This window comes from Cydia amplana, chromosome Z (genome assembly GCF_948474715.1).
Source record: "Cydia amplana chromosome Z, ilCydAmpl1.1, whole genome shotgun sequence".
NCBI lineage: Eukaryota > Metazoa > Arthropoda > Insecta > Lepidoptera > Tortricidae > Cydia > Cydia amplana.
Genome location: NC_086096.1, coordinates 17,754,253 through 17,782,186, shown reverse-complemented (window position 1 = coordinate 17,782,186; position 27,934 = coordinate 17,754,253). Strand labels below are relative to the sequence as shown.

At 38.2% G+C, this 27,934-nt stretch overlaps 2 protein-coding genes across 4 annotated transcripts in view; one reads left to right on the top strand and one right to left on the bottom strand.

The window, feature by feature from the left end:
• The first annotated feature begins 259 nt into the window (after positions 1 to 259).
• On the top strand, positions 260 to 12,114 carry LOC134660720 (serine/threonine-protein kinase tricornered). Of its 2 annotated transcripts, none has more exons than XM_063516504.1 (11): positions 260 to 598; positions 2,262 to 2,342; positions 5,636 to 5,768; positions 5,847 to 5,994; positions 6,178 to 6,288; positions 7,380 to 7,621; positions 7,968 to 8,107; positions 8,620 to 8,791; positions 10,253 to 10,417; positions 10,865 to 11,028; positions 11,653 to 12,114. In XM_063516504.1, exons 3-11 carry the CDS (start codon positions 5,647 to 5,649, stop codon positions 11,766 to 11,768), a joined length of 1,380 nt encoding a protein of 459 aa, XP_063372574.1. In that variant the 5' UTR covers positions 260 to 598; positions 2,262 to 2,342; positions 5,636 to 5,646; the 3' UTR covers positions 11,769 to 12,114. The 2 variants fall into 2 exon arrangements, with proteins under 2 accessions (XP_063372574.1, XP_063372573.1); XM_063516503.1 differs by having other exon boundaries at positions 8,608 to 8,791.
• Positions 12,115 to 23,614: 11,500 nt separating this feature from the next.
• The window catches only part of LOC134660823 (ecdysone-induced protein 78C-like), a 34,162-nt gene continuing 29,842 nt past the window's right edge, over positions 23,615 to 27,934 (bottom strand). For both annotated transcript variants that reach the window (XM_063516649.1, XM_063516648.1), the window contains 5 exons: positions 27,463 to 27,739; positions 26,312 to 26,486; positions 25,351 to 25,464; positions 24,399 to 24,578; positions 23,615 to 23,937 (listed from right to left, as the gene is read on the bottom strand). In XM_063516649.1, coding sequence (XP_063372719.1) covers positions 23,653 to 23,937; positions 24,399 to 24,578; positions 25,351 to 25,464; positions 26,312 to 26,486; positions 27,463 to 27,739 — 1,031 coding nt within the window. In that variant the 3' untranslated portion in view covers positions 23,615 to 23,652. The remainder of the gene's footprint in view (positions 23,938 to 24,398; positions 24,579 to 25,350; positions 25,465 to 26,311; positions 26,487 to 27,462; positions 27,740 to 27,934) is intronic.

Here is a 27,934-nt window from a genome sequence, read left to right as displayed (position 1 = left end):
GTTAGAACGTGACAGGCATGGTGATAAATGATAAAAATGCGACCGTGCTACTAGGGCTGCTATATATTGCTGTAGAGGTCTTTATAAAAGCCAAAATAGACTACCGCACCGCACGCGACCTTAGTGCGCCGCACCCACAAGTGCGAGCGAGAATGAAATATCTTTAATCTTTAAAACGCGACCGCTTGCCTTCCTGCCTTTGCTATAAGTGCTATAACAGGTTTCTGAACGAAAACCACAGATTAGCTATGGGCTGAATTGTACAGTAATTGCCACCGCACTTGAGCTCGATTTAAAAAAATCGTAGCCTTCCCTGACATCTTTCTTTGTGCAATTTCTGTCAGGTCTCATGAAGAATCCCGTTATTTTGCTTTTGTAATTCATCTAACAAAGGCTTTTACTTGTTCCGACGGTTGACTGCAATTGGTGGAACACGCGTTACAAACGCTGCTCCATTCAGTGACATTGTGTAAAGATTTATTTTGGTATTTTAATTTATCGATTTTAGCCTTCCTCTCAAAAGATAGTGTTTATTTATTAGTGAGCTCAAGTGATTGCTGCCCAAGCAACAATTTTTTGTGCCACAGTTCCATTCAAGGTATGTATACCTAGTTCATAAAGAGTGGTTATTAGTTATGAAACTACAGGAGTTCGAAGTACTACTTGTACTCATTAGTTCTCTGACATAAATACGGATATAGTGGCTAATCCATACTGACATGATCCTTCAGCAAAATGTAATGAACCTGATCCTAGATTGCTTAGCAAATACGTGGTGTATGTATGACAGCCATATCATTCAATTGAACAGACATTTATGTACTTACAGTTTTTCGAATGGCACTCAATCTAGAAACACTTGTTGCCATGGAACATCATGAGTAATATCTTATTCATATGGGCACTATTGATGAATGGATTTAACAGAAACCTAAACCCTAACCTAAGAGAAATAAAAGGGGAAAATATATATGGTCCTATTGAATATCATATTTGAAAAATGACAGTCATAATCCATGATCATAATTATAAATATTATAATTATCAATTCAAATGATTGTACATGACACTTACAATGATTGAAGAAAAAAAATAACTAATGTAAGGTTATGTAAGCTCTGGGATATAATAAAATTATGAGGCCCATGTAAATTGTGTATCATAAAAGTCATACATTTCCAAAAGTTGACATTACAAATAAAAAAAGCTCTGGTTTGAAATCAGTCTCCAAGTAATCTGTGAACATACTTACAAAAAAGGATTAATTGAGAACCTCCTCCTTTTTTGAAGTATATTAAAACACAGCATTACTTTAATATACCAACCCATATCTACTTTTCTTAATTTGTTAAAGCTATTCTGACAGCTGTTATTGCATTTCAATTTCTTTAATGTGTAATTAATAAATGTAACTTAAATGTCTAGATATAGCAGCTAGATAGCTGCAGCAATTAGTTGAACTTGTAGTTCAACTAATATTATATCTTAGTCTTTGGTTTAGCTTTGCTCTAGTTTTAGTTGTCAGCCCAATGCCACCATGTGTTAACAGTAGACTTGGTTAATATTAACAACCCCTCTGAAGAAGATATTATAATTGTGCATATTGAACAAATTCCTATAGTTCGTTTTTTTTAGCATTAGAAAGAACTTGAAAGAAGGTAAGCGATTTTGACATGTCTTTTAATTGAAAAACACTTTTTAAAAATCAATAACTATTACTTATGAAAGCAGAAGACTATAAAAGATTGTATTAGATTCATAATTGTTACATATTTACCGTAACTTATTTTTTAAATGTGTTTTTCAATTAAAAGACACATCAAGATTGTTTACCAAATTTCTAATGCTAAAAAAACGAAGTATATCACTGGCAGCAATTAATCAATACAATTGACATTTACTGATTGTGGTTATTAAAACACAGTACCAGTTAGTATGGTCCTAGCTGGTGATATTAACTAATGTCATCTATCATTATGTGACTCCCATCCCAATGCATTTCCACATTTACATTTTGAGGTATGCATTTAATGAGGTATTAGAAAACTTGTACTCACTCTATTCTTTTTGTATAACAATTTCTATTAAGCATGTCATTTTAAAATGAGAGTATAACTTCGGTTGTATGTAAGCGGCATATTGGCAGTGGGTTTGTATGACTCTTAATATTGTTGGTTTTAACTGCATTGTTGTAAGATAAACTTTAATTGCAGCCGATACAACCGGTGTGAAGTGTGAAGGATTTGTACATTGTTCCACAGAGAGAGCCGTGTCTTGGGGGAGAAGCACCCCGGGCACTACGGTGGCCCCAGATACACCGGCTCCAGCACCCCAGCCTCCGGGTATGCTATATTTATCTTACACTTAATATTAAATTACTTATTTATTAGGTCACAACCGCACAGGCGGACTGTCGGGACCACCACCATAAAACTAACATCCCATATTTACACATTACAAAATAAAATAAAAATAAAATTTAGATATGCATTAAATAATTCAATCACTAATTACTACAAACATAATTATTATACTAATAAATTCAATAATTATTAGAGGTACTGGGTATGTTAAACACTCTATTGTAAACAACATGACAAAATTACATTCGACACAAACTTATGGCTATTGGTCACAACTATTATAAATATACCGCATTTCAGAGGTTTTCTGGAGTAATCATTAATTAAATTTGTTGTTAAAATATTTATTCCGATAAAAACAGCTGTTTATAAAATACATATACTTATTTATGAAAATGGCTACAGTAATGATAATTATTATTTTTGCTACTTGTTATAAAGCAGTGCAAACTAGTTATCCTCACCTCGTCCCGCTAAATATATCGTGAGGTTACGGACAGATGCTGTACGGTACGGGATGTCTATTATGTATGAAGGCGGGCGTACGTTCTTTTATACGCCCTCCTTCTCTCAGTGTGCATACGTAGTACGCGTACATGGTTATTATATCATATATTTTAATAAAGTTAACAGTTAAACCGGCATATTACCATAAGTACGTGTTGTATTAGTATTTCACTCGGTGGTTGCCCCCTTGTAAAACAAATAACTATTGTTTGTAATGTAAACTATGCCCAAACGTAAAATAAGATAATAAGCGTGAAATATCAGTCATATTATGCTGGCCGTAACCTCCACAAGTGTACAATTTTATTAATCGGACTATCACTCAAGTACAGCCTTGATGACAATGTAATTAAATTAATGAGAATATAATTCAAGTCTCTATTTTCAAAAGAAGAAAAAGATAACACAATGATCACAAACGTAGTTTCTAATTTCGTGTTTCTGCGTAAGAAGACCTTCGGTAATGCTACAGCGTCAAATATCTTATGAACATAATAACGTAGTTCCAAGAATATGATGTAAACGAGACATACATTAAAAATTACGTTCTGTCGTAATGACGTGACGTGGTGATAAAAATAATGACGATAAAAAATCCCGCGTACCTACTAAGGATGGTGTCATTCTATAAATATGTTTAATAGATTCGGACAATATGCTAAGATTACATTTTACCTCATCAAATATAATGTTTTTATCATTGTAGACATTAATTTAACTTTCCATAAGGACCTCTCTGATGGATAGTCACAAATCAATATTATGGGGCAATCTTACTCAAAAAGGTATTTCCACGGTATTTCAGAGGTATTTTGTGATTGATTGGGTTGGCTTTAATTTATTTGATTTACTATTACCATAACACAAACAAAATATTAAGTCAAGTCGTATTTAGATTAAAACACACTGCCCAATCGTATGATGGTTTATGCTTGTAATGTTGACTTTATGTTTACTAAAACTAGGTAGAAAATCAAATTAAAAAGAAATCAGTCAATCACAAACTAAAGGCTAACGCATTGTAACGAATTTATCGTCTAGTTCATTTTTGCTCTTATTGTCTTTCACCTTTACAATGAATTAAATCCCTTGATCTGCCCTTTAGAAAGTCAACCATGGTCAGAGCCTAATATAGTCTACAATTGCAGAGAGTTGCGTTTAAACCATATTCGTGACCGGAACGCACGACGATTTGTCGTGTAAGTGGTTACACGGGTGACGAGGCATGGAGCGTTGGTTGTGGTGTATTTGTACTATCGTGGGATGCGCGGTAGCACACAAATTTGTATTATACCCGATTTCTTTAGGTTCGTCGCCGGTCCAGGTTAATGGTTAGCACACCAGAGACTAAAATACGCCAAAAATCGCGACAAATTAAGCTAGAGATGAGGTTGACTGGTCCTCTAGGTAAATTGGGTACTCTGTTCAAGTTCACTGCTTATATCCAAGTGGATATCTAGAAAATTAATTATACTTAAAACATTTATTACAGATCAAAATATTTGAATGGCAACATAATCGCAGTGTTATTCTTTAATGTTGGTCGGTCACATTAGCAATAATTAGTATAGTATTGCTAACGATGCAGCAAGGTCGCACCGTGACGCAATCTCGGCGTTCCTCCGCGGACCGCGCGTTTGAGTCGTCACACTGCCGTCTTCTTACGAGTACGCGATGCCACCTCATATCACGGTTATTATTCTAATAAAATAAAAAAAGACTCAATTGCCTACATTAAAACACTTTGAAGATATTTTCATTTTCACCTTAGACGTTAGATAAAACATCTTTCAATTTTTGTTATGTAAAAGAAGGCCCTGTTTTTTGGGATGGTGCTAAAGGCTCTTCTCTTATATAAACAAGACGCGTAAAATATTACTTTGCGATGGTGCCCAATGAAATGTTCATACATTTCGAGTAGCAATACAGTTCGATAGAATTTTATAGAAGCTAGCAAGAAGTAGTTTTCTTTCACTTGAATAAATGATCCGAATCAAATAAAAAAAACTGCATTATACATTTTAACATAAATAAAATTATAGTTGCAGAAGCAAAATTACAACCCAGCCAGAAATTAATTAGGTACCAGTATTTATTGGGCTCATTCTAATGCTATGTGCTATTTTTTACAAAAATAAAATCTCTTTATCTCATGGGGATACCTTTTTAATTAGACATACATTTTTTTCAATAAAAGAGGTAAGCCCAAAACTGTTCAAGTAAAGCCCTTTTTTGAATTTTGCATGTTTCGAAACTACTTATAAGAAGCGGAGTTGAGAGGGCCGATATATACATTCAACAGTAGAAAGGCCCTTATAATAAATAAATAAAAAAACTGTTTAATTCACAAAACAAGTACTATCATTTTATGTTGACGGTTATACTTCTTCAAATTAAGCTTTTGGAGAGCATAATATTATTATGCTAGAGTTACTATAAAAATGCCCAAATAATTAGGGAACCTAATATTATTGACACACCTATAAAGGTGTATCTATAACGGCTTTGTGCAAGTGTTATGAAAAAAGTTAAACCGACTGCTATTCAGAGACTGTGTTAGTTAATCGCAAGGGGACGCCCCACTAGGCAAGGCCTGTATTAGGAGAGAACCAGTAACTGATTGGTGTCATGAATTTAGATATATAAAATATTTACTAGAAATACGTTAAGTGTATTACGTTAAGATTACTTGCTAATATCCCCTATGCTACTAAGCTGTGACGTAAGGAGTGGAAGTGAGTAATGAGCAACTTGTCCGGTTCCAGGGGTGCTGGACATGACGGCCACGGACAACATCCGCTTCAGCGGCCACACCCTGGACAAGGCCACCAAGGCCAAGGTCACCTTAGAAAATTTCTATACTAATCTCATAACTCAACATTATGAGAGGAAACAGAGGTAATTAGACTTTCATTAACAGTACCAGTGGCTGAAATTATTATAACATAGTTAAAAAAAATCTGAATTTAATTTTAGGCTCGAGAAGCTGGAGGAGTCACTCAAAGATGAAAACTTGACGGAGAGCCAAAAACAAGAGAAAAGACAGCAACATGCTCAAAAAGAAACCGAGTTTTTGAGGCTCAAGCGATCGAGGCTTGGCGTAGAGGATTTTGAACCGCTCAAAGTAAGTAAGCTCTCGGAAAAAAGTGTGTTGATTGCGAGGGACCTTACTGATAACTCAGTGAGTTGCCCAGCAAAGTTTGCAACACACTTGTGTTGGAGCGAGCGCATATTACAAAACTAGATAGGTACTTACGATACCGAAGCTAAACATTTCCACAGGTGCTAAACATTTGTTTGTTTACAGGTAATCGGGCGAGGCGCGTTTGGCGAGGTCCGCCTCGTTCAAAAGAAAGATACCGGTCATGTTTACGCTATGAAAATACTCAGAAAAGCTGATATGCTTGAAAAAGAACAAGTAAGATTACATGTACAATAAATTCAATTATATTGGAAAGTTCGTCATATTAAGTAACATACGGGGCTGTTATTAAAAATACAGTATAAGTTTTAGCCCACAGTATCACAGGGCGTAAGTTTCTTTGAAATAAACGAGACACTTGCTTTTTTAGCCATTCAAAAATACCGTTACTCAATAGGGTATCTGGCTGACTAGTCAAATCAGTTTCTTTTCTCGAACTGACAAAACGATTTGCTACTATGGAATTAATATGAAACACAACCAATGATGTCAAGTTACCTACTCTTTTAAGAGCCAACAGGAGCTGAGATTTAAATATTTTAGGTAAATATACCCGTCTCGCTAACGGAAGCGGCTCCTAAAACTAGTGCGATAAGGACAAGGCGAAAAATCCTGCGTAAAAATATCAAAAATCGAGGTTTCGTACTCGACTGTTTCCTCCTCCAAAACTTAACCAATCGTAACCAAATTTGGAAATCTAAATGATTATGACATTATCTGTGTCGGACCGTTTTGCTTTTTTTGGCTAATTGATATCAGTTTTGAATAGCGCGCTTCTCATTGCGGCATAGTCAATTAGGCCATTTTGGCCATTTATGAAGGGCTCTAGCGCCTTAAAAAACAAAAATATCAAAAAAAGCATAACGGTCCGACACAGATATTGACAATATTAATCTGTGTTGAAAAAATCATTGCTCTAGCTTCAAAGCCCACGGAGGAAACAGTCGAGTACGTTTGTATGGAGAAATGACCACTCCTGTTGGCTCTTAACTACTTTTACCAACGTAGTTTATCCCATTGGTAAAATAGAAATTTGCTGGTGCTTTATTTCGTGCATAGTGTGAAGTAATTTATTTTAAATACAGTCAACATCCTTATTCCTTGTAAACATTACAAAAATTCAAGTTGCCTTTCAAAACCTGGCCGATTCATACCCTATATGTACATATTTATATTGCCAACTAGAAAGCTTACGAACTCTTTTTGGACATATTGACTAGTGTGCTAAACGCTACAGAGCGTCTTCGTGACAGTCGTCATCTGCACTGCTGTGCTGTCAAATTAACTGTTTACTTGTAAATTGACAGGTGGCCCACGTGCGGGCCGAGCGTGACATCCTAGTAGAAGCCGACCACCAGTGGGTAGTGAAGATGTACTATAGTTTTCAAGATCCCATGAACTTATACCTCATCATGGAATTCCTGCCCGGCGGCGACATGATGACCCTACTCATGAAAAAAGACACCCTTAGCGAAGAATGTGCGCAGTTTTATGTCGCTGAGACGGCACTGGCGATCGACAGTATACATAAGCTCGGTTTCATACACAGGTAAATCACATGCAAGCAACATGCTTATGACTAAATACATTAAATTTTCTGATAAAGTTGATATTTAGGATAGGAGACAATGAAACGTTTGGTTAACATAGAGTGGATCCTAGTTTTGGACACGGAAAGAGGTCATGGGAACTATTGCAATAAAACGACGCATTCCCGTCGAACGTAGGCTTGTCTGAATCGCCTCTAAAAGAAGCTATGTACTTGTCTCTGCAATAGGTTCAATCGGCAAGCATGTGTTGAAACTAATATTTGCGGTGGCCAAAGCTTGATTGAGTGTAAGTTTATTGGTGAGATATATTGACACCTGAAGTAATAGTTGTCCATGTCCGCGCAGGGACATAAAGCCGGATAATCTCCTGCTGGACGCGCGCGGGCACATCAAGCTCAGCGACTTCGGGCTGTGCACGGGCCTCAAGAAGAGCCACCGCACTGACTTCTACCGCGACCTGTCGCGCGCCACGCCCTCAGACTTCAGTAAGTAATCTCCATCCATTTCACTGCCACTCAAACCCACAGACAAGACATCCTCCAGACTGAGCATAGTAGCGCTATCCCCTCTGCCACAAATATACGGTAGTTTTACTCCACTTTCGAGTCAAAGTGTCTTTGTGTGACGTCGGTGTCTTTGAACGGACCAATCATGACACGGGACTCGCTCACCTCGTCCCCCGCACCCCAGTATTTTTGGCAGCATCGGTTTCATGAAATAATTGCTCTAAACTCCGTCTAAAGGATTCCTAGTATATGCTCAAACCGATCGTTCGCATTGAATTTAACAATTACTTGTCTCTTTTCCGTCTGTACCATTTGCTCATTCGAAACTAATCATACATGAACATTGAATATATTATGTTATAAAACTCTTTGTTCTTATACCTACTTGCTATTCCTTTAATGCTTTCGTGTTTTTATGTATTTTTATTTTAACCATGTCGTTATCATTCATGAATAATTTAGTGGTTGCGTCACGTTAGACTTTTTTTCAGTTTCGACATCGTCGTCGGCGATGGACTCAAAGCGGCGCGCGGAGTCTTGGAAGCGCAACCGGCGGGCGCTGGCATACTCCACCGTGGGCACGCCCGACTACATCGCGCCCGAGGTGTTCCTGCAGACCGGCTACGGCCCGCAGGCCGACTGGTGGAGCCTCGGCGTCATCATGTAAGCACACCACACACCCACCCACATTATCCGACTTGTCGGCTTCATATGCTCTAATGCGAACGACTCTTTTATATTCTTTGAACTTGTGCCCAACCCTTAAATTATATTCTTTTAATATAAAGTACGATTCATATGAAAAAGAAAAAAAATGGTCACAGTGTTTGGAAAGGAAGATAAGGACAGATATCTCACATACGATACGTTCTTTACTACCGAGTTACGATATTATACATCTAAGCAGCGTAGCGGGTGCTAAGGGCCAAATTACATGGTGCGACGTCGTGTGGTGGCACGATGTGACGTCGTATCGCGTTGCGACGTCGTGTCGTGGAAATCTTCGTGCATTGATTGATTTACGACACGATATCGTACGATTACGATTTACGGCAGGTTACCGTTACCACCATGACGTAGAAATGAAAAAGAAAACATCGCATCGCATCGTACGACGATGAGACGTCGCAACTAAATGCTCATTACGATTCGGAATGGCGCAAACTTAAAGTTTGAACTAATTAGCTAGAGCATGGCGAGTGTCACGGTAATTAGAGCTGAGCAAGTGGAAGTGACGTTTTGATTGATAGCCTGAAAATTCTTTTGCGATACGTATATAATACATGGTACACAAACAGGGAGTAAACGAGGAAGATTAACAATGCCTTATCAATCAACGTTCTTTGAAAAGTGAATTATTGATGCCCGTGCTAATGGGGCATTCTACCCTCTCATAACAGTCATTTGTACGATGCGTATAGGAAATAAAAACACAACAATGTTATTGTGTTCTAGCTCTGCTAGATGAGATCACTAATTGGTGCCATTTGAATATAATGTGCTTATAATAGTTGATTGTTTAGAAATACTATTTACAACTTCATTGTTCTCGAATAAAGTTTGCATTGCGAATATACATCAGCGATTGCGAAAATATAAACAAATGATTTATTGTATGTCAATAAGCAACTTTGAATTTTTATCCTTATTTCACTCTATAATAAACGCCCATAAAAATAGTAAGTTGGTTTAACAATAACTCGATCAATTGCGTACGCATTTTAGTTCAGCGTCGAAACAGGGTCAATGTGTTTCAAGTATATATGAATATGTAAGTTTATACAATACTTGCATGAAATTATGGAAATCTTTTGTTTTGTCATTTTTCGTAGGTGTACATATGTACAGAAATTTTTACTAGTATAAAAGCCCCGGACATTTCTAAGGTTTTGAGCAAACATACACATCCAAACTTTAATAGGCACGACTATTAAAGCAATGCAAGTAAATGTACAAGGTAGAAGTGCGAATGCGAACTTGCTGTGCGAATGCTCACCTATTCTTTATTCTTTTATTTAATATATCTCTAGCGAGTTAATAGTGTCGAGGTAGTAGTTTGTTGGTCGGTAGGATAGCTGGCACAGAAGCACAGCAGTTGATAATAGTGTCGCGGCTGCGTTGCAGGTACGAGATGCTGATCGGGTACCCGCCGTTCTGCTCCGAGTCTCCGCAGGACACGTACCGCAAGGTGATGTCGTGGCGCGAGTCGCTCACGTTCCCGCCCGAGATACCCATCAGCGAGGAGGCAAGGGAGACCATTCTGCGCTTCTGCTCCGAACCGGACCGCAGGTTACTTTACTTTTGGGAAATACACAAGCCATCAGGCATACTCAGAAAACATTGCTTTCTTTTAGGACTTCACTTATTAATAATTTTCTCGTAGGTATAATCATAACGATGATAGCATATTAAAGCCAAACAATTAACTTTCCACTTGCACGTGAGAAAACCTTAATACCTTTGAAGAAAATTAAAACGCTAGCAAAAGTGTTTTGCTAGCGTTTTAATTTTCTACAATACAAAAAATATATATACTTAACCCTTTGAACGCCACGCTTGTTATATATAACACGTCATCGTAAACCTAATTGGAATGCATGAAGGTTAATATTAAACTGTAACCGTGCGTGTCTGTGGCCCTCTAGATAAAAAATTGCCTCTATACTTGTTTATGATATATAAACATTGAATTTGAACGTAGGTTGAATGCGTGTTGTGAGTGTGTTATTGTTGTAGGCTGGGCTCGGGGCGCGGCATCGAGGACGTAAAGTCGGTGCCGTTCTTCCGCGGCGTGGACTGGAGCCACGTGCGCGAGCGCCCCGCCGCCATCACCGTCGAGGTGCGCTCCATCGACGACACCTCCAACTTCGACGACTTCCCCGACGTCAAGCTCGAGATACGTACGTATCTGATACCTCACCTATTTGTAAACCGAGATGACGACCGTGTCTTTCATCCCCGTCAATAAACTTATTTGCGAAGGATATGCCTACGAACTGCCTGCCGCGACGATCATGACACGTAGTTTCAATCAAAAGCTTCTTAGATACCTAATTAAAAAGTTAGTGAATTGTTTCGCATAGCAACATGGGATCAGGTAGCTGTCCTCAGTGCCCCATAAAAAAATTGCAACCTGTAGACAATTAATTGGTTATCCATTTTACAAATTCGACATTTTCCAACATATTGTATTATTAACGCAAGTTACCAGATTATCCAAATTATCCACTAAACCGGTGAATTGCAAAAAAAAAACCATAATTAAGCTTAGTTATGAAGTTAATCTTAATAACTTAATTGATTAATTTGTGTTACGAACATTAACCATGTAAATTGTATTGCATTGTTCATACGCATATATGCATTAGAATTAAATAGAAATGGGTTGATTGTCGTAACATAAGTGTATCAAATTAACTTTAGGCTAATTACAGGTCCTTTATGTATTTTTTTTTATGAAATTCACTCTTACAAATTAGCACATATAAAACAACTGTACTGATATTGGATTGTGTTTGTTACAGCGGCAGCGCCAATCACGCAAGACGGTGAGGTGGCGTACAAAGACTGGGTATTCATTAACTACACGTTCAAGCGGTTTGAGGGGCTCACCCAGCGCGGCACGCCCACCAAGAAGTGAGCGCCGCCCCCCCCCCTCACACCCCGCGGCTGCAGGCGGGCCGCCTGCCCCTCCCCGCTAATCGCGCCGATGTTAACACTGACGTCTGTATCACCCTAGCTCACCTGGATTTACCTATAACTAGAGTGCTCTCTGTTTTAATTTGTAACTCTTCTTATTTTCACACACATATCGACTATTTATTTCCATACAACGACTTGTTAGTTATCGATTCATACATACATGTCGATACATAAAAGCGATTAAAATGAAGTTCACAACACATTTACACATTCTTTTTACAATATGGAAATGTTGCTGTTCCAAGCCAAAATATTGTAACTGAGTCCGAGGATAAAACGTATCCGTCATATATTGTTGGTGTTCCATGGCTATCATAGGTAGGTACTGGCGTGTATGAAAGTAGTAAAACTGAAATTAAAAAAGTAAATCTTGCTATTTTTTCCGGCAAATAGGTGTAAAGGGTTAATACGATCGTGAAAAAACACGATGGAAGACAATTATGCACTACATCTGTAATTAATTGTACGATTCAAAGGTCGAACCTGATGTTTCCTGAATTATGACACTCAGTCTATGGTCACTCCAGCCCATATGTAAATTTCATAGAAGTATGTTCAGTATTTACAATCTTGAAAAGCTAACTGACGGACATGCAGAGTTGCTTTCGCATTATAATAATAGCATGGATGCTTTTAATTTTCTAAATGGCACTATAATTATTGTTTTGAATAAGTACTATTGTTGTGTTGCGCCATAATCACGCCATAGATATGACGCCTGGTTGCACCCAACACGAGACCAAACAAGGCAGGGCTATAACCGCGAAAATCGAAGTTCGCAAATTGCGGGCATCTTTCTCTGTCACTCTTATTACGCCGTCATTGGAGTAAAAGAAAAAGATTTTCGCGGTAGCCACTCAGATACTAGCACGTTTTATGAACTTTCTCAGGTTAAGTCAAGTATGGAAGAGAATCATATATTCTTCGATCGATCACTTATTTATTGGTTGCATATAATTACGAACATCTGTAAAAATATTTAAATAGTTAACACGTTTCAAGTACAGAATACTTAAAATAAATCTACTTTTAACGAACAGTTTTCTGACTTTTATTAGATTATAGACACTGATTATTTGTGATGAGAACGCCTATCGTAGTAATGGGTGAGAAGTACCCGTTTGTTCAAGCGCTGGACCATGCGCTGCCAAGCCGACGAGCGAGCTAGTAAACTTGTACACACGGTAGAGCCTCGCTAATCCGAACCCCGGTAGTCCAGTAATCCCTGCAAGGAATTCGTATAAAAATATTAGTAGGCCCGTGGATTTAATATACTTCAAAAGGACTTTGGTTAAAACTCAGTGTGCGTTTATAAAAATTCAGGGAGGAGATTCTTTGTTAAGCGATTTTTTTCATTAAACTTACATGAAATGACGGATTTAACCCAGATTGGCTATAACTTAATAACCAAATGTTGACTAACAAACTATAGTTATTCTCATAGCCTGCACCGGCTCTTGGCGGGCCTCGACTCTTATCACGTTCCTGTCCGTGCCCCCCAACGTGGGGTCATGAAGCTTTGCTTCAGAGTCCGTGCTTCCCCTATTGGTTTGCGACTTCAAAGTGGAAGCACATTGGACGTGTGACTTTGTCATATCATTTTAATTTTAGTATAAACCCTTGACCGCCAAAGACGTCCAGATGCGCACCGTTACCATTTAATATTAACTTTTTTGCATTTCCATAATGTGTACTATTATTTAAATAGTCGTGGCGTTCAAAGAGTTAAATTAACAAAATTCTACCCGCAAGGCTTTTTATATTGTTATAGAGCTCGTTTAAAAAAAAAATCGTCTACATCTGTGCTTCAGAAATGCTTGTTCGTTTTAGGTATACAAATACATTATCTACTCTAACAGATGATATGTTGAAAGCAAATACGTAGGATAATTTGCATAACAGGTCAAATCTATTAGTGTTGATAAATAGGAATTATTGAACGTAAAGATGTTATTATCACTATTACGTATCTACTCAATAATTACATAATTTGAAATTATATATGCTCGAAAACAAATGCCGCAATACTCTTAATACTTATGTATTGTATATCTAAAGATTATTATGATTACTACACTAACGACACTCCCACCTTAGAATATAATGGTTCTAAGTAGGTACTAGTTAGCTCTTGTTCAATTCACTTGGAATAAAATGCCGTCCAAAATTACCTTTTTAATTATATCTACTATCACAGTGCATATATGTATTATATTAAACATAACCTATAGGTAACAATATAAAAGTTTTGTAGACAGACGCGTCCCAAGTAGTCTAAACAGTTGAGTATCCTCAGAAGAGTAAATCTAAGAGATAAAGTCGAATATCACGTGGCTTTACAATGTTAATATTTACAACTTCTATTGGAAATATACTAAAATATGAACTATATATTAAGGCGGGATCCCACCAGTGTGTGGCATAAACATATTCAGTACAAAAATGCTTGTCCTGCACAGTGGTGGAATCCCGCCTTTACACGTTCAAGCATTTCTGGAAACTCAAATGTTTACCTATTCTTTTCTATCCCTTTCACATGATTATACTATTAAGCCTAAGTACAGGACATATACAGGAAATCGTAAAACTGATCATTGATACGTTTCTGTACTAGAGTACTTTACTCTCCATCACCAAGTACGATTTTTCTTCTTTTTTTTCGATAAGCAATTGAAATTTGGTTTTAAATGGATTTGTTATACAATATCCATTCTGATGATTCTGATAAATATTAACGATACTTTTACCTAAATCTACTATTCCTTGGCACGGATGGACGATAAGCTAAAATGTTTTTGTAATTAAACAGGTTACAACATTATGTTTCCTATTTTTTTCAATTATGCGGCAAGAAAAAGAATGTTTATTCGTAAAAGACACGGTAATATTTATGTCCTTTAGATTTTAACTCTTTTGTATTTGTGTGGTACATTGGTACGTACGTATAATATGTACGTACGCATAATACGTCCCTACCTACGTACATATGAACATTAACTTACAAAGGGGATGCGGGAAGACTGCAGTGCGGCATTAGACACATCTAGAATTCTAGATAATAAACCCAGAGCAAAAGGATACTAATCGGGCTTATTAGCATTGATTTTAGTGAATTAATCTTGCCTTGTATATTTTGCAAATATCGTTCTAACTTTGAATGATCTGTCTTGCCGCTAGTGTATAGCTGTAAATCGTCAGTTCCTTGTATGTTTAGCGTAGCGTGTGACACAATATATAGGTTTGAATAATTGAATAATCGGCGCGAGGATAAATAGTATAAATACATACGCTATCATGCGCGGCAATGGGTTACCGACTCGGAACGTTTTAAAGTAAAATATTGTATTATTCGTCGCCCGCGTGTATCCTCCTCCTCCTAAGGAATCTATCCATTTAGGATAAGTACCTATGTACGTTCCAATTATATAAATCTGTACAAGCCCCAAGCTCACAAAAGCTCCTTAAATTGGGTAGAGTTGACCTCAATTCAACCTAGAATACTTCTTTTTTATATTGTAAAATTGTCTTCAGTGTGTTATCATCAGTGCCTCCTTCATAGTGCCGTTGGCATTAATTAATCTAGTTTGATACTGAAATGTATTTTTACACGTGATTTATTCGAGTAAATGTATTGTTCGATGCGACGCCTGTACGCTTACGTATACGTACGTACATTTTAGATAGTTGACTTACTGTAGGTCCCCTCTCATAGCCTAGATATACGCATGAACAGCAATATCTAATATATTTGTAAAATATGGAAGTACAATTTCAAGAGTCTTGTTCGTTAGATTCTCCATTGAATATGCTAGATGCACTATATTTTTCAATTTCTTTTCTCTTAGTAACTACGAATCATGTAGTTATAAGCGTTTCTGCTAATTGTACATTATACTTTGCGCCGTATTGTTAATTGGTCTTAATAAGTAGACTTGCTAAAACCTATTAAATAGTGCAATTAACGATTAGGTTGTTTTTGATGAATTATGAGTAATTTAAAAATATGTATATTTGTAAAAACGCATAACATATGTAACCGTTAATACTATTGAGATATCATCAGTGTCTCACCGCACTTCTAAGACTCCGACGAAATGTACCCTGCAGGTAATACGGCAGACCCTTGTACCAGCTGGATCAAAAGTATTGAGGTATGAACTGTAGATCAAACCTATGACATTTTTTTTTAAACGGTACAGTGGAACACTTACTGGATCATCGGATACCTAAATGAAATAACGAACAGCCGGAATTTTTATACTAAAACAGTTATGGTTTGGTCTAAATCTTCATAATTCAAGTATGCTGACCAGTGAGTATGAGTACGTAACGTAGGTGTACGTATCCATTAATTTCGAATACTAATCTCAAGAATATTAAAATATTTAATTTTGGTCTAAGGCATTTTCACTTCCATTTGACTTTTTTACGAAAATTCCAATAACTTTTGGGTTTTTTTCTACTCAGAAATACGAGGACTATCGATTTAAAAAGAAAAAAATTGTGTCCCAAAAAAAAAATGTCAGTTTTGTAAAGCATTATTACGTACATACCTACATTTTGTATGGACCGTTACAAAACTGACACCCAAAATTTGTATGAACAATTTGGGGACATTTTTTTCTTTGTCTCATTCAATAGTACTCGTGATTCTGATTCTAAATAACCCAAAAGTTGATGGTTTTTCGGAAAAAAATCAATGCCTACCATTTTTTCTAAAACCCCCCGACATATATATTATAGATATGTCACACTTATGCCCAAGATTTTAAATAATTTCCTGTTAAGATATACCTTTACTTGTAATATTATTATATCATCATATATAAAGCGATTGGATCAACAATAAAAATATTCATACAATAGATTTTAGAATTGTAATGATTCGTTTTATAATATACAATAAAAGAGTTAGATTTACGAAATGCTTTTTTAATCCGCGATGATAGTCGCTTACATTCTAAAATTAGCTAATTGCTTTGTTATTGTTATTGAACATAAAATATGAATTATTTAATTTCTTAAATTGTAAGTTTTAAGTAAGTATTTTGTTTAACACTTTTTGTTTCTTCCTTGTAATTTAAGAAAGTGGCAATACAAATAAGCATGAAAGAAAAATGTTATTTAATTCCCCTTTCTGTGTCCTTTTACTCGATCTAATGACCTATTCCCAATGGTTCCCAACCACTTGTGCTTATTAGAAATAAATGGTCTCCATTGATGAAAACTTGTTAGACATCACGATAAGCATTTATTGTGAAAAAACTTTAGTAAAAAAAAGTAATTGCTATGTTACCCTGTCAGGGTTCATGTTCACATATATGATACCTTGTATACTTATAATGTTGTACATGATTGCAATGATTCAATTGCTTGATAGTCTCCTAAATCTGCGCTAAACTTTACAATGTTGTGTATCAGACATGAACTGTAGGCTTCGTCGCGTCGCAACAAATACCTAAAAGTACATCCGTACCACACCAATTTTGGTGGCTAGCCATAAGCCGCGCGTGGCGCTTGCGTACCTAGCGGTCATATCTGTCGTAATACTTACTCTTATGCCGCAATTCAGCCTTTCTGTGAGATTGATCCGTACATTTTTATTTTGTCCAGCTAATCCCGCTTGGGATAGGAGCGGATAATAAGATACTTAGTGCAATGTAATAGTGCAGTTGTCATTTGTTATTTCCTAACCCATTCAGCCCAATCCAGTTATAACACCGCTTTATTTTTTGATGTTTTGTGTAGTGGCTACTATATCGATAAATCATAAAAAATCCAGGGGTAAATGGTTTTAGTTCTAGGGTTATCTGGGCTAAACGCGAAAATAAACGGAAGAAAGGACTGAAAGATGCTTTAAAACAGCCAATTCATCTCCGATACCTATTGATAAACTGGAACCTGATCGAGCAACTGCACATCTTGGTAACATAAAAATCCCCCCCCCCCCCTTTTCTAGAAGGCACAATCCATCCAATTCAATATTGAAGGTAAAAAAAACATTCGTTTGATCATATCCCCAATACCCACAAACATGGACGCCCTAAATTTATTTAAGATTTTGCGGCGTTCCGTGGAGGCGACTCCAACTACCCAGGACCGGAGGTAGTTTAATAAAATAAAATCATTTGTTCCATAGCCTCACCCTCATCACGCATACTATTAAATTTGCCGTATTTTCGCGCAAAATCTAAAATCAAACTGGTTTTTCAATGGCTGTTACAGTTGTTATGGTTGGTTGTCTGGTGGAGAAGAATTGTACCCCTGTAAATGTTTGTAAAAAGTTGAGTGAAAGTATGAACTCTGGATATTAGAGAATATTATAATCTGGATATAATTTGCAAGACATGCGGCTACATCAAGTTTAATTCAGTATGTATGACATTAATAACACCCTCAAGTATATAGGCACTATATATAACTAATTAAGCAATGTTCTTATTTATCACTATCATTATCAATAAGCTTTACATTTCATAATGAGACTAAGTATTTGATGCATCCAAAATACGTATGTCTTATTTTTTTATTCGATCCTGGGGATAAATTCTGCTAGTCAATGGGGGTGACAACTGCCAAAGGTTTGCATAGATGGCGCCATCATAGCTTGCCCCTTTTTCTATGAGATTTGGCTTAAAGGGCTGGCATCCAGGGCATTAAAAAAACAATAAATTTACACAATTCTAACCCCCGGTTTAAACTCTCGCGCGAGCCACGAGACGAGCCGCGAGCCGCGCCACCAGACGCGAGTCCACCGTTTACACTCGCGTTCGGCTTGTCATTCGGTTATAAACCTTATGCCGTGCCGTTAGTGTTTAAATTATATTAGCTCGACGAGCTTGCGAGCCACGAGACAAGCCGCGAGAGTCTAAATCGACTATAACGATTGACAGGGCAAGCTATGACGGCGCCATCTGCTAAATACTTCGACCTACCAACCCCACTACATCCTCATAGTACCTACCTATTTTGGCGGGAGATTTAAGGCGATTATACGAGTATATTCGACACCATGCACTAATTAGTTCATGACGACACGGTGTTTTTTTAAACTCTGTTAACTACGGGGTATGGCAAAGTACATTTAAGGCATAGAGGTAATGAAATGGTAGAGCCGGGAGATTACCGGATGAGATGGAACTTTCAGTAGGAGTAGCAGAGAAAGCATTATTATTGTTTTTCCTTGTAACAGTATTTTTTTTTAATTCCCCACCGTAAACTTAGTATGGTTTATGATGGACAAATGACCGGACCAAAGCGAGATACCACTGTCTTGCGTTTAGTTAGTTTAGTAGCAAAATATGTATACACTCATACTAGCACTAATAAATATGTAAACAGGCCCTAAGGCAAGTATACACGCTCGTAGGGGCCTTATCAGATAAAAAAAAACATTATCTCCAAAATGGAATTAATTAGAATACCGGTTTCTTTGAGAAAATTACTTAATGTAAGCTCAGGAAATTGAAATTAACGCACTTTAAAAAAAACGCACCCTTGAAATTAACGCACTTTAAAAAAAACACCGTGTATAGAGTTAAATCAAGCGAAGTTAGCGCCACTGGCACCATCCCACTAACCAGGAGTTAACCAGTTAAACTTGGAGTTACCATGGTTACCAGTACAATTTGACACTGTTAACGGTTTAACCGCTTAACTCCGGGTCAGTGGGATGGTGCAAGTGGCGCTTAGCAGCGATTTTGATAGCACATACTTTGCAAGTGTTATTTTAAAAACTATGAAATTATGACGTTTAAAATAACACTAGCAAAGTCTAAGCTATTAAAATCGCTGCTAACTTAGCTTGGTGCAACTTTACAACTGCACAAAACACGTTTAAAAAAACAGTACGTACCTATATCAAAATCTCAGCAAGTATTGCGACAGAGTCTACCTACATAAAACATAAAAAAACATATATGTTAGTTAAAGTCGCCTTATTTTTATATAATATAATTTGTTATTAAAATTAGATTCACATTTAAGTTAAATTATATACAATTAATACATCATGTTGTACAATCAATATATTTGAACAATGTGACCTAATAGGTGGCGTTATGATCCAAAAATACATACTTTATAAAAAAAATTCTATTTATGACAACCACATACAGTATCATGTGACAAGCAAAACTCACGAATTTCCACCACAAGTTCATAGCCATATGGCCATAGTAAACCATATTAGTACTAAAATAAGATTGATTTTTGTTTAAATATTTTTTAGTAATTGGTGGGTTATGCTTGTCACCTGACGATATGTAGAATGTTAACCCTACATTGTACGAAACTTTAATAGTAACCATTAAATACCTATAAATGCTTATCGATAGAGAGGCACCACTACGACTACATAATATCATAGAGAAATATAGTAAGACAAGAGTGCTCACTCCATACATCAGTTTTGCTACCAAAACAAATCAGTGTCTGTACTGCTACATCTATTATCAAGTAGCAGTACTGATAGTTCCGCTACTCGATGCTAGATGTAGATACTGAAATTAATAGTCTTTTTGTTACCAAAACTGATGTATGGAGTGAGCAATCTATGTATTTTTTCTCTTTGATAATATAAACAACTGGCCAACATTTCCAGACATTGATTACGTGGCCTTTTGTATTGATATTACCTACGAGTAGGTGATTCATTCTAGTAAGAGAAAATGTACCTGTATGTACTTACTCGTACTTGTACCTATATCTACGTACAGTCAGCAGCTGAAGTTGCTAAGCGGGCCAGGTGTTCAAAATGATCTTGACGCGACTTTATTGTTAAGAGAATAAGAGCGTGTCAAGGTAATTTTGAACACCTCGCCTCGCTTAAGCTTTGGATTCCTCCGAAAACGGTGCCGTCATATGACGGCCGTCATATAGCGGTCGCAAAAGACGGCCGTCTTTACGGTGGCGACATGTGGAAAGTACCACGGCATCATAACACACCGTCATCCACCAAGGTCAAAGCGGCAAATTTGAAAAATGTAGGCGCGATGGGATAACGTCCCATAGAAAATTTGAATTTCACGCCTTTTCCTACTGACAAGATTTGCTTGATCATCTATAATTTACTTGGAGGATGAAATATCATCAGAAGAGGAAAATAATCGTAGTACGGAATCATTTATTCAAATCTCGTGTCATTTATTCAAAATGGCGTCACCGCTATCTAATAAAACGTTCACGAAACTATCGACACCGTCATGACGGCCGTCATCTTACGTTACGTTGACAATCAACGTAACGTAACGCCGTCTAGGAAACCGCGCCATCTTGTTTACATAGACAACGTTCTAGTGACGTCAGTCAACGCTATATGTATAGCGGCCGTAATATGACGGCACCGTTTTCGGAGGAATCCAAAAGCTTTAGCAACTTTTGCTGCTGTAGTGCAGCATGGAGTTTGAACAATTTACTTAATTCTTATTTATTGATATTTAATATTTAAGTACCATAATCTTTGTATCGCTCAGCCGTGATTATAGGTACAGTCGCCATCAGATATATCGGAGCGGCTAAAGCTTTGGATTCCTCCGAAAACGGTGCCGTCATATTACGACCGCTATATAGCGTTGACTGACGTCACTAGAACGTTGTCTATGTAAACAAGATGGCGCGGTTTCCTAGACGGCGTTACGTTACGTTGATTGTCAACGTAACGTAAGATGACGGCCGTCATGACCTTGTCGATAGTTTCGTGAACGTTTTATTAGATAGCGGTGACGCCATTTTGAATAAATGACACGAGATTTGAATAAATGATTCCGTACTACGATTATTTTCCTCTTCTGATGATATTTCATCCTCCAAGTAAATTATAGATGATCAAGCAAATCTTGTCAGTAGGAAAAGGCGCGAAATTAAAATTTTCTATGGGACGTTATCCCATCGCGCCTACATTTTTCAAATTTGCCGCTTTGACCTTGGTGGATGACGGTGTGTTATGACGCCGTGGTACTTTCCACATGTCGCCACCGTAAAGACGGCCGTCTTTTGCTGCCGCTATATGACGGCCGTCATATGACGGCACCGTTTTCGGAGGAATCCAAAGCTTAAGGCGCTCACAATATCTGAACACGCACTCTAACGCCGTGACAATAGAGGCGTGTTCAGATATTTGTGAGCGTCTTAGCCGCTCCGATATATCTGATGGCGACTATACACTATTATATGACATTCACATCTGCACATCATGATCATATATAAGTATATTGCGGTATTTTGTCGATCGATTGATTAAGGGCTCGTTTAGACGGTGCGAGAACTCGCATGCGAGTTTCGTTACATTGCGTCATTTGATTTGATTTATAACCTCAATGGTCCGTAATGTAGGTAACATACTGGGTCAAGCAGATCTTGTCAGTAGAAAAGGCGGCAAATTTGAAAAATGTAGGCGCGAAGCGATATCGTCCCATAGAAAATTTGAATTTCGCGCCTTTTTCTACTGACAAGATTTGCTTGACCATCTATAAAATCGTATACGAGACCGCGCGGCGTCTAATTGAGTCTCGTAGTTCTTACCACGTTATTACCAATGTATCAAATATTGCATGCAAGTTCTCGCACCGTGTAAATGGGGCTATATAATTTCAAAAACTAAATAATACCTAATAGCAAATCAAACAGCAATTTTTTCGGTTATTTGTTTGCGTTTCGGTGTTGGATAATAAAAACGTAAATATTAGATCTCGTAGTGGTATCTCGTAATGGAAAATAACATAGGAGTAGATGTACAATACAGCGTTGATCAGTCTCAAGGTTGAGATCGGATTTGAAATCATACTAATCCTATAAAGTATTCCTTCTATTGCACCTCAGGTTTTTAAAGCCAACTAGGCGCCTATTCTAATATATAATTTTTCTTAAAAATATTAAGTAGGTACTTATGTAATTAATATGTCAACATTTAACTTCGTAAGTCTGGTCAATGGAATCAAATTAGGTACTTACCTATATATGTACCGAGTTATATGTACTTACATTTTTGTGCTTGTAGCAATGTGATGTGACAAAAAAAAAAAGTAGACTATATACTTAGTTGAGTGAATTTTCCGATGCACACACGGTTGCTGTGCGTGGTGTGGCATGCTCCACCTTGACTTTCGGTTACAAAACAATTATACATTGACGTTTGTGAGTTTTGTGACCCAAAGCTTGTGAGGTTTAAAATTGTTTCAGCACTACTTAATAGAGGTTATGTACCTACGATACATATATGCTTTGCCATAAGCAGCTTGTAAGTAAAACGTAGTGGTTATATATTCTCTTTGCTTGTAAGTTTTACAAGTAGGTACTGGGTAGGGTAGGTACATATACTCGTAATATATTAAATATATAAGTATCATATGAAGGTCTGTTTAGATGCCTAATTTATTTCTTCAATGTTCTAGTCTCAAAGCCACTCACAACTTTTAGTCTTATATTAGTATATAGTTGGAAATTAGAGTTAGAGGCTAGGTAATTTATCAAATATATAAATAGATGGTCAAATGCGCGTTCGAATCTATTTTTAGTTTTTAAACGATGAAATTCAAAAGTTCGTTCCCTTCCTTTAATACGACTTGCTCATTCTCTTGGCGGGTTTTTATTAGTATATTTAAATGTAGTTTGATATTAATACTGATTGTAGCCTGTTACAATTTACACACGTTGTGAGGGGAATTTAGACAGAAAGAAATCAAAAGTAGGTAACGCATAAGTACCTACCTAATTTAAAATTTTCACATATGCTCGCCTTAGGCACTACGCTCGCCTTATGGCCCCTCCCCTAAATGTTAATATACTCGTAATGTAAAGTCGTTCATTCGGATGGTGATCAATGTTCAACCCTGTAATTGCGTGACCGAGGCGGTGCCTTGTCCGGCGGGCGGCGAGGCGGCGGCGGCGGCGGGCGCGGTCGCCTCGGCGCGATCGACGTCGCCTGCCTCGTCGTCCTCGCTCTTGGGGATGTCGAAGATCTCGGAGAAGAGCGCGGGCAGCACGAGGCGCGGCCAGTGCGCGCGGCACCACGCCAGCAGCTCGTGGTGCCGCAGCCCTAGCGCCTGCACGTCGCGCGTGGCCGCGCCCAGCGCCTCGGCTCGCGCGTTGCCCCCGACCGATCCCGTCACCTGCGACACATTCAGTGTTGTTTACTACCTATACACTCTGCAACATATTTATTGTATATTTATATAATTATAGTATCCTTAAGGAAGGCTCCTTTACATCTTACAACAACTCGAATAGGTACCTAGGAAGTGTATTGTAGTCGCCTAGTCGGTCTATATCTACACGCATGCGACTTCTCGCACTGTCTACCTGAGCTTTTAATGTAAATCGCCTATTTATAAATACTATCGGATAGTAGGCTTCCGACCAACGTGAACGCATTCGTAGGTGTTTTAGTTGTAGCAGTGGCGGCGCGTCCATAAAAGCCGATTCCCACCGGCTTGCCTGTTTTTGGACGTTTGAGCAGAGTTCTAAAGGAAATATGTAAGCCAAATTAGCCTCGGCTTGCCTATGGATATGTTTGACGCGCCGCCACTGAGTTGTAGTAAGATGTAAAGGAGCCTTCGTTAAAGATACTAACGGTGTGGTGTAGTGCGTCCGCTAGCGCGCGGTGCAGCGCGCTGACTCGCTCGGGCTCGCTGAGGCCGGGGCGCGCGGGGTTGAGCAGCAGCGCGCCCGTGAACAGCGCCAGCTCCTCATCCGTCAGCTGCACCGCCGACACGTCGCGCACGTACCGCAGCGCGCCCGTTGAGAACGCCATCTGACAACATTTACATAACGTAACATAACCTATTCAATAACCCAAGTAGGTATGTACATACACATACCTATACAATTATACATACTAGTGGCTCTGTGAGCTACTGCAGACCTCACTAACCCTCATGGGTACGTAAACAAAAATGTAATATTTTTTTTAAATCGAAATTGGTCACAAAATTTTACAAGAACCAGTTGAGAAATGGCAACCTGAGTCCGTTCGGAAAGAGAAGAGTCGTGAAATGTATTGGGCCCCATACATTCCACGACTCTACTCTTTCCGCACAGACTCTAGACGATAACTTTATTACTTTCAATTAAGCAGGTTCTTAGCCCGCCGCGTAAGCTGAAGATGCCGGTTCGCATCTGACCTCCGCCACTGGAGGGCTTGGTCACATTTTCTTTAGGTAGTAGGTAATATATACTAATATATGACACCTATTTCAGTTAATAACTTATTTGAAATAATTTGAATTGTTCCCAAAGGTGTACCTGTAGGTGGCAGCACCATCTCTCTCACTATAGTCGTTTCAGCATTTTAACTAACCATTGTTCGTGACTTCGTTGGACAAAACCATTAAACTGAGAGGTATTCCTCCTGTGCATGACTATAATACAGTCTACTAGACGGTGTTAAAAGTCCTTTATTTGTTTGTTTATAACTATTTAATTACCAATGTTTTCGAAGTTAGATACGTAGATACACGCCTAACTTCTTATGAATAAAACAATTATTTCTTAAATATCCGAGTATAAATAAATGAATTACATACGTCATATACTATATCCAGTTGGCTCTGAGTAATGGTAGTGCCGTCGTCGAACACGATACAATCTGGGGTCGACAACCGGGTCACCCTCGACAGCCACACCTCGAAGAACCCCAGCTGAAAACATCATACTAACATGTTATTTTATTATGGTCTACTACATGCCTACGCCAGCACAAAACTGAACCTACTTACCTACTGTTAAGTGAGACCTTTGTTAACAACTCTCAAATAATTTGTAGATATCTATGTAAGTTCGCAGCTGCCAAACACGATACTGATAAAGAATTAATTATCCCTGGAAAACGGACATACATAGTATACATACCTACATACGTCACGTCGCGCAAATAGGTACGTTATGTTCATGATTTTTACACTTTTATTTAGCTAAAATTTGTACCACTTCCCGGTTTCTGATTAAGTTGAAATCTGGAGTACCTACTATCGTAATTCCGGTGACAGTGCAATAATGCTAAAAGATGATGCAGTCGGTAGGTAGCCAAATTCCCGGTTGGAAAAACACCAAAGTCACCAAACACAGTTTAAAAGGCTTCTATTAGCTTTCGTAGAACTGATCGAATTAGAAACACGGAACTAAGTATATGCTTAAGAACTCGAGTTGTAGAATATAGGCTCAGCTTATGTGGGACTGGGCTGGTTATATGTACGTTTACGCGGAAAGGTGGGCCAAAATGGTTACTCAGTGGGACCCACGGAACACTTATGGTGTTGCGTGCGCCATCTGTGCATGGTGCAAGCCGAGGCGCAGGCAGACCGAAAAGGAGATGGCGGGACGACTTAGACGCATTCTGTCCGAAATAGTGGGAAAATACCAGCGACAGGGTTGAGAGGATAAAACGAGGGGAGGCCTTTTCCCAGCAGCAGCAGGACACTAAAACAGCCTAATAAAAAAAACATAACAAGGCAATGGCTGAGAGGAAGTAACTAGGTACATAGTTACCTTGATTAGGATGAGCTGGTCGTCCTGCGGCAGCGTATGGAAGCCGGGCAGGCGCTTGGCGAACTCGACGACCTGCTGCACGGCGGGCGTCATGCGCAGCGCCACGTGCTGCCACAGCGCGGCGCGCGCGTCCGTCGCGCGGTCCGTCGTCGACGACGCCGCCTCCTCGCCGCCGCTGCCTGCCCCAACATATTCCGACCATCACTCATCATTCAATTGTCAACATCAATAGTATCCAAACTTTTGGACCAGAGGGCTGAATCAGGGGGCCGATTTTTGAATTTCGAACGCTCGATTTCGTCACTCGAAAATCAGTGGAAATGCTAATTTTTGAAATACGAGCGATATAAATTAGGAATCTAGTGGTAAATGACTACTCGTTTTCTATTATAATAGTAGAATTAAAATTCCTAGTAGTGGAAATATTATTGAACGAAATACACGTTTCTTTAGTTTTGATCATTAAATAAACATCAGACATTAAATATCTTGATCGGGCATTTTGGCACAATAACTAGGCAATTTTTTTTCGTAGACTTTTAATTTATTGTTGGTCGTTGGTGGCAGGTACTTATATTATGAGAGTTATGCTCTGACTCGTACTAGTTATACTTAGTTAATTAAAGTATTAATAACAATTAACAATAGCTAAATGCACAAATATTTTAAGCATAGCAACATTTAGGCAAGTGCGCCATACAAACGTTAAATTTTGTTGTCTTATTATTAATTTATTAGGTAAGCAAAAATATCTAGGTACTTACCTATTCTATTGTTAAGCAAATAATATCATGAATTCATGATATATCTATTAAGTAGTATTAGCACCCCTTAACCCCTTGTATGCCGTGTCCGTATCCGTCCTTTCCTTTTATCCTCCTCCTTTGTCCACTAAGTCCGTCCAGTCCGTTTGCAATATCAAATCAAGGTTACTCTTTCAATAGGTACAGATTTTTTGACAAGATATACGGAAGGTTAAGGCGGGTATTTAATTATTCCTTCTACTAGGGGGAACGGGAAGTAAAAGTTATGATCTAAGTCTCAATGCCCTACTTTATATTCGGAAGATTCAACATAAATATTATAAATGCAAATACGCCTACTGGTTTTGCATACCAATACTGCATCCTAGTGCAGTAGGTAGTAGGCACTTGCCTTCGTTGTCGGAGTCGTCGACGTGTAGCAAGATGGCCCGTGGCGTGAGCGAGTGGCGCAGTTCCTCGGTGTAGGAGTTGTTGGTGCGGTGCGCGGCGGTCACCATTTTGGCCAGCTCCTTGGCCACGCCGTGCCGCAGGCTGTCCCCGTCCATCTCCTCTAGACCCGCGATGGGAACGACCCCCGACGCGGGCAGATTTCTGCTCAAGTCGGGCATGCTATCGGTGCTTACCACTTCCCTGGGCCTTTTCGGTACTCTGCCGTACCTCACAGCTGGGGAGTGAGCTCTCATTAGATACGAATAAGCCAATAGACCTACACAAAATAATTACATATCAGTTGGTCTCAACTAATTTTATATTGTAAGTAGGTCTCAATCAGACTTAAATACTACTCAAATTACAAAATAAGTAAAGATCTAATCTAATAATACATTTTTCTGAGGGTTTGATTGAGTTGGGAGCGTTA

Coding starts and splice junctions, on each gene's coding strand:
- LOC134660720 (XM_063516503.1), top strand. CDS start 5,647: ATGACGGCCACGGACAACATCCGCTTCAGCGGCCACACCCTGGACAAG. Junction 7,622..7,967: donor AAGCTCGGTTTCATACACAG/GTAAATCACATG, acceptor ATGTCCGCGCAG/GGACATAAAGCCGGATAATC. Junction 11,029..11,652: donor CGACGTCAAGCTCGAGATAC/GTACGTATCTGA, acceptor TGTTTGTTACAG/CGGCAGCGCCAATCACGCAA.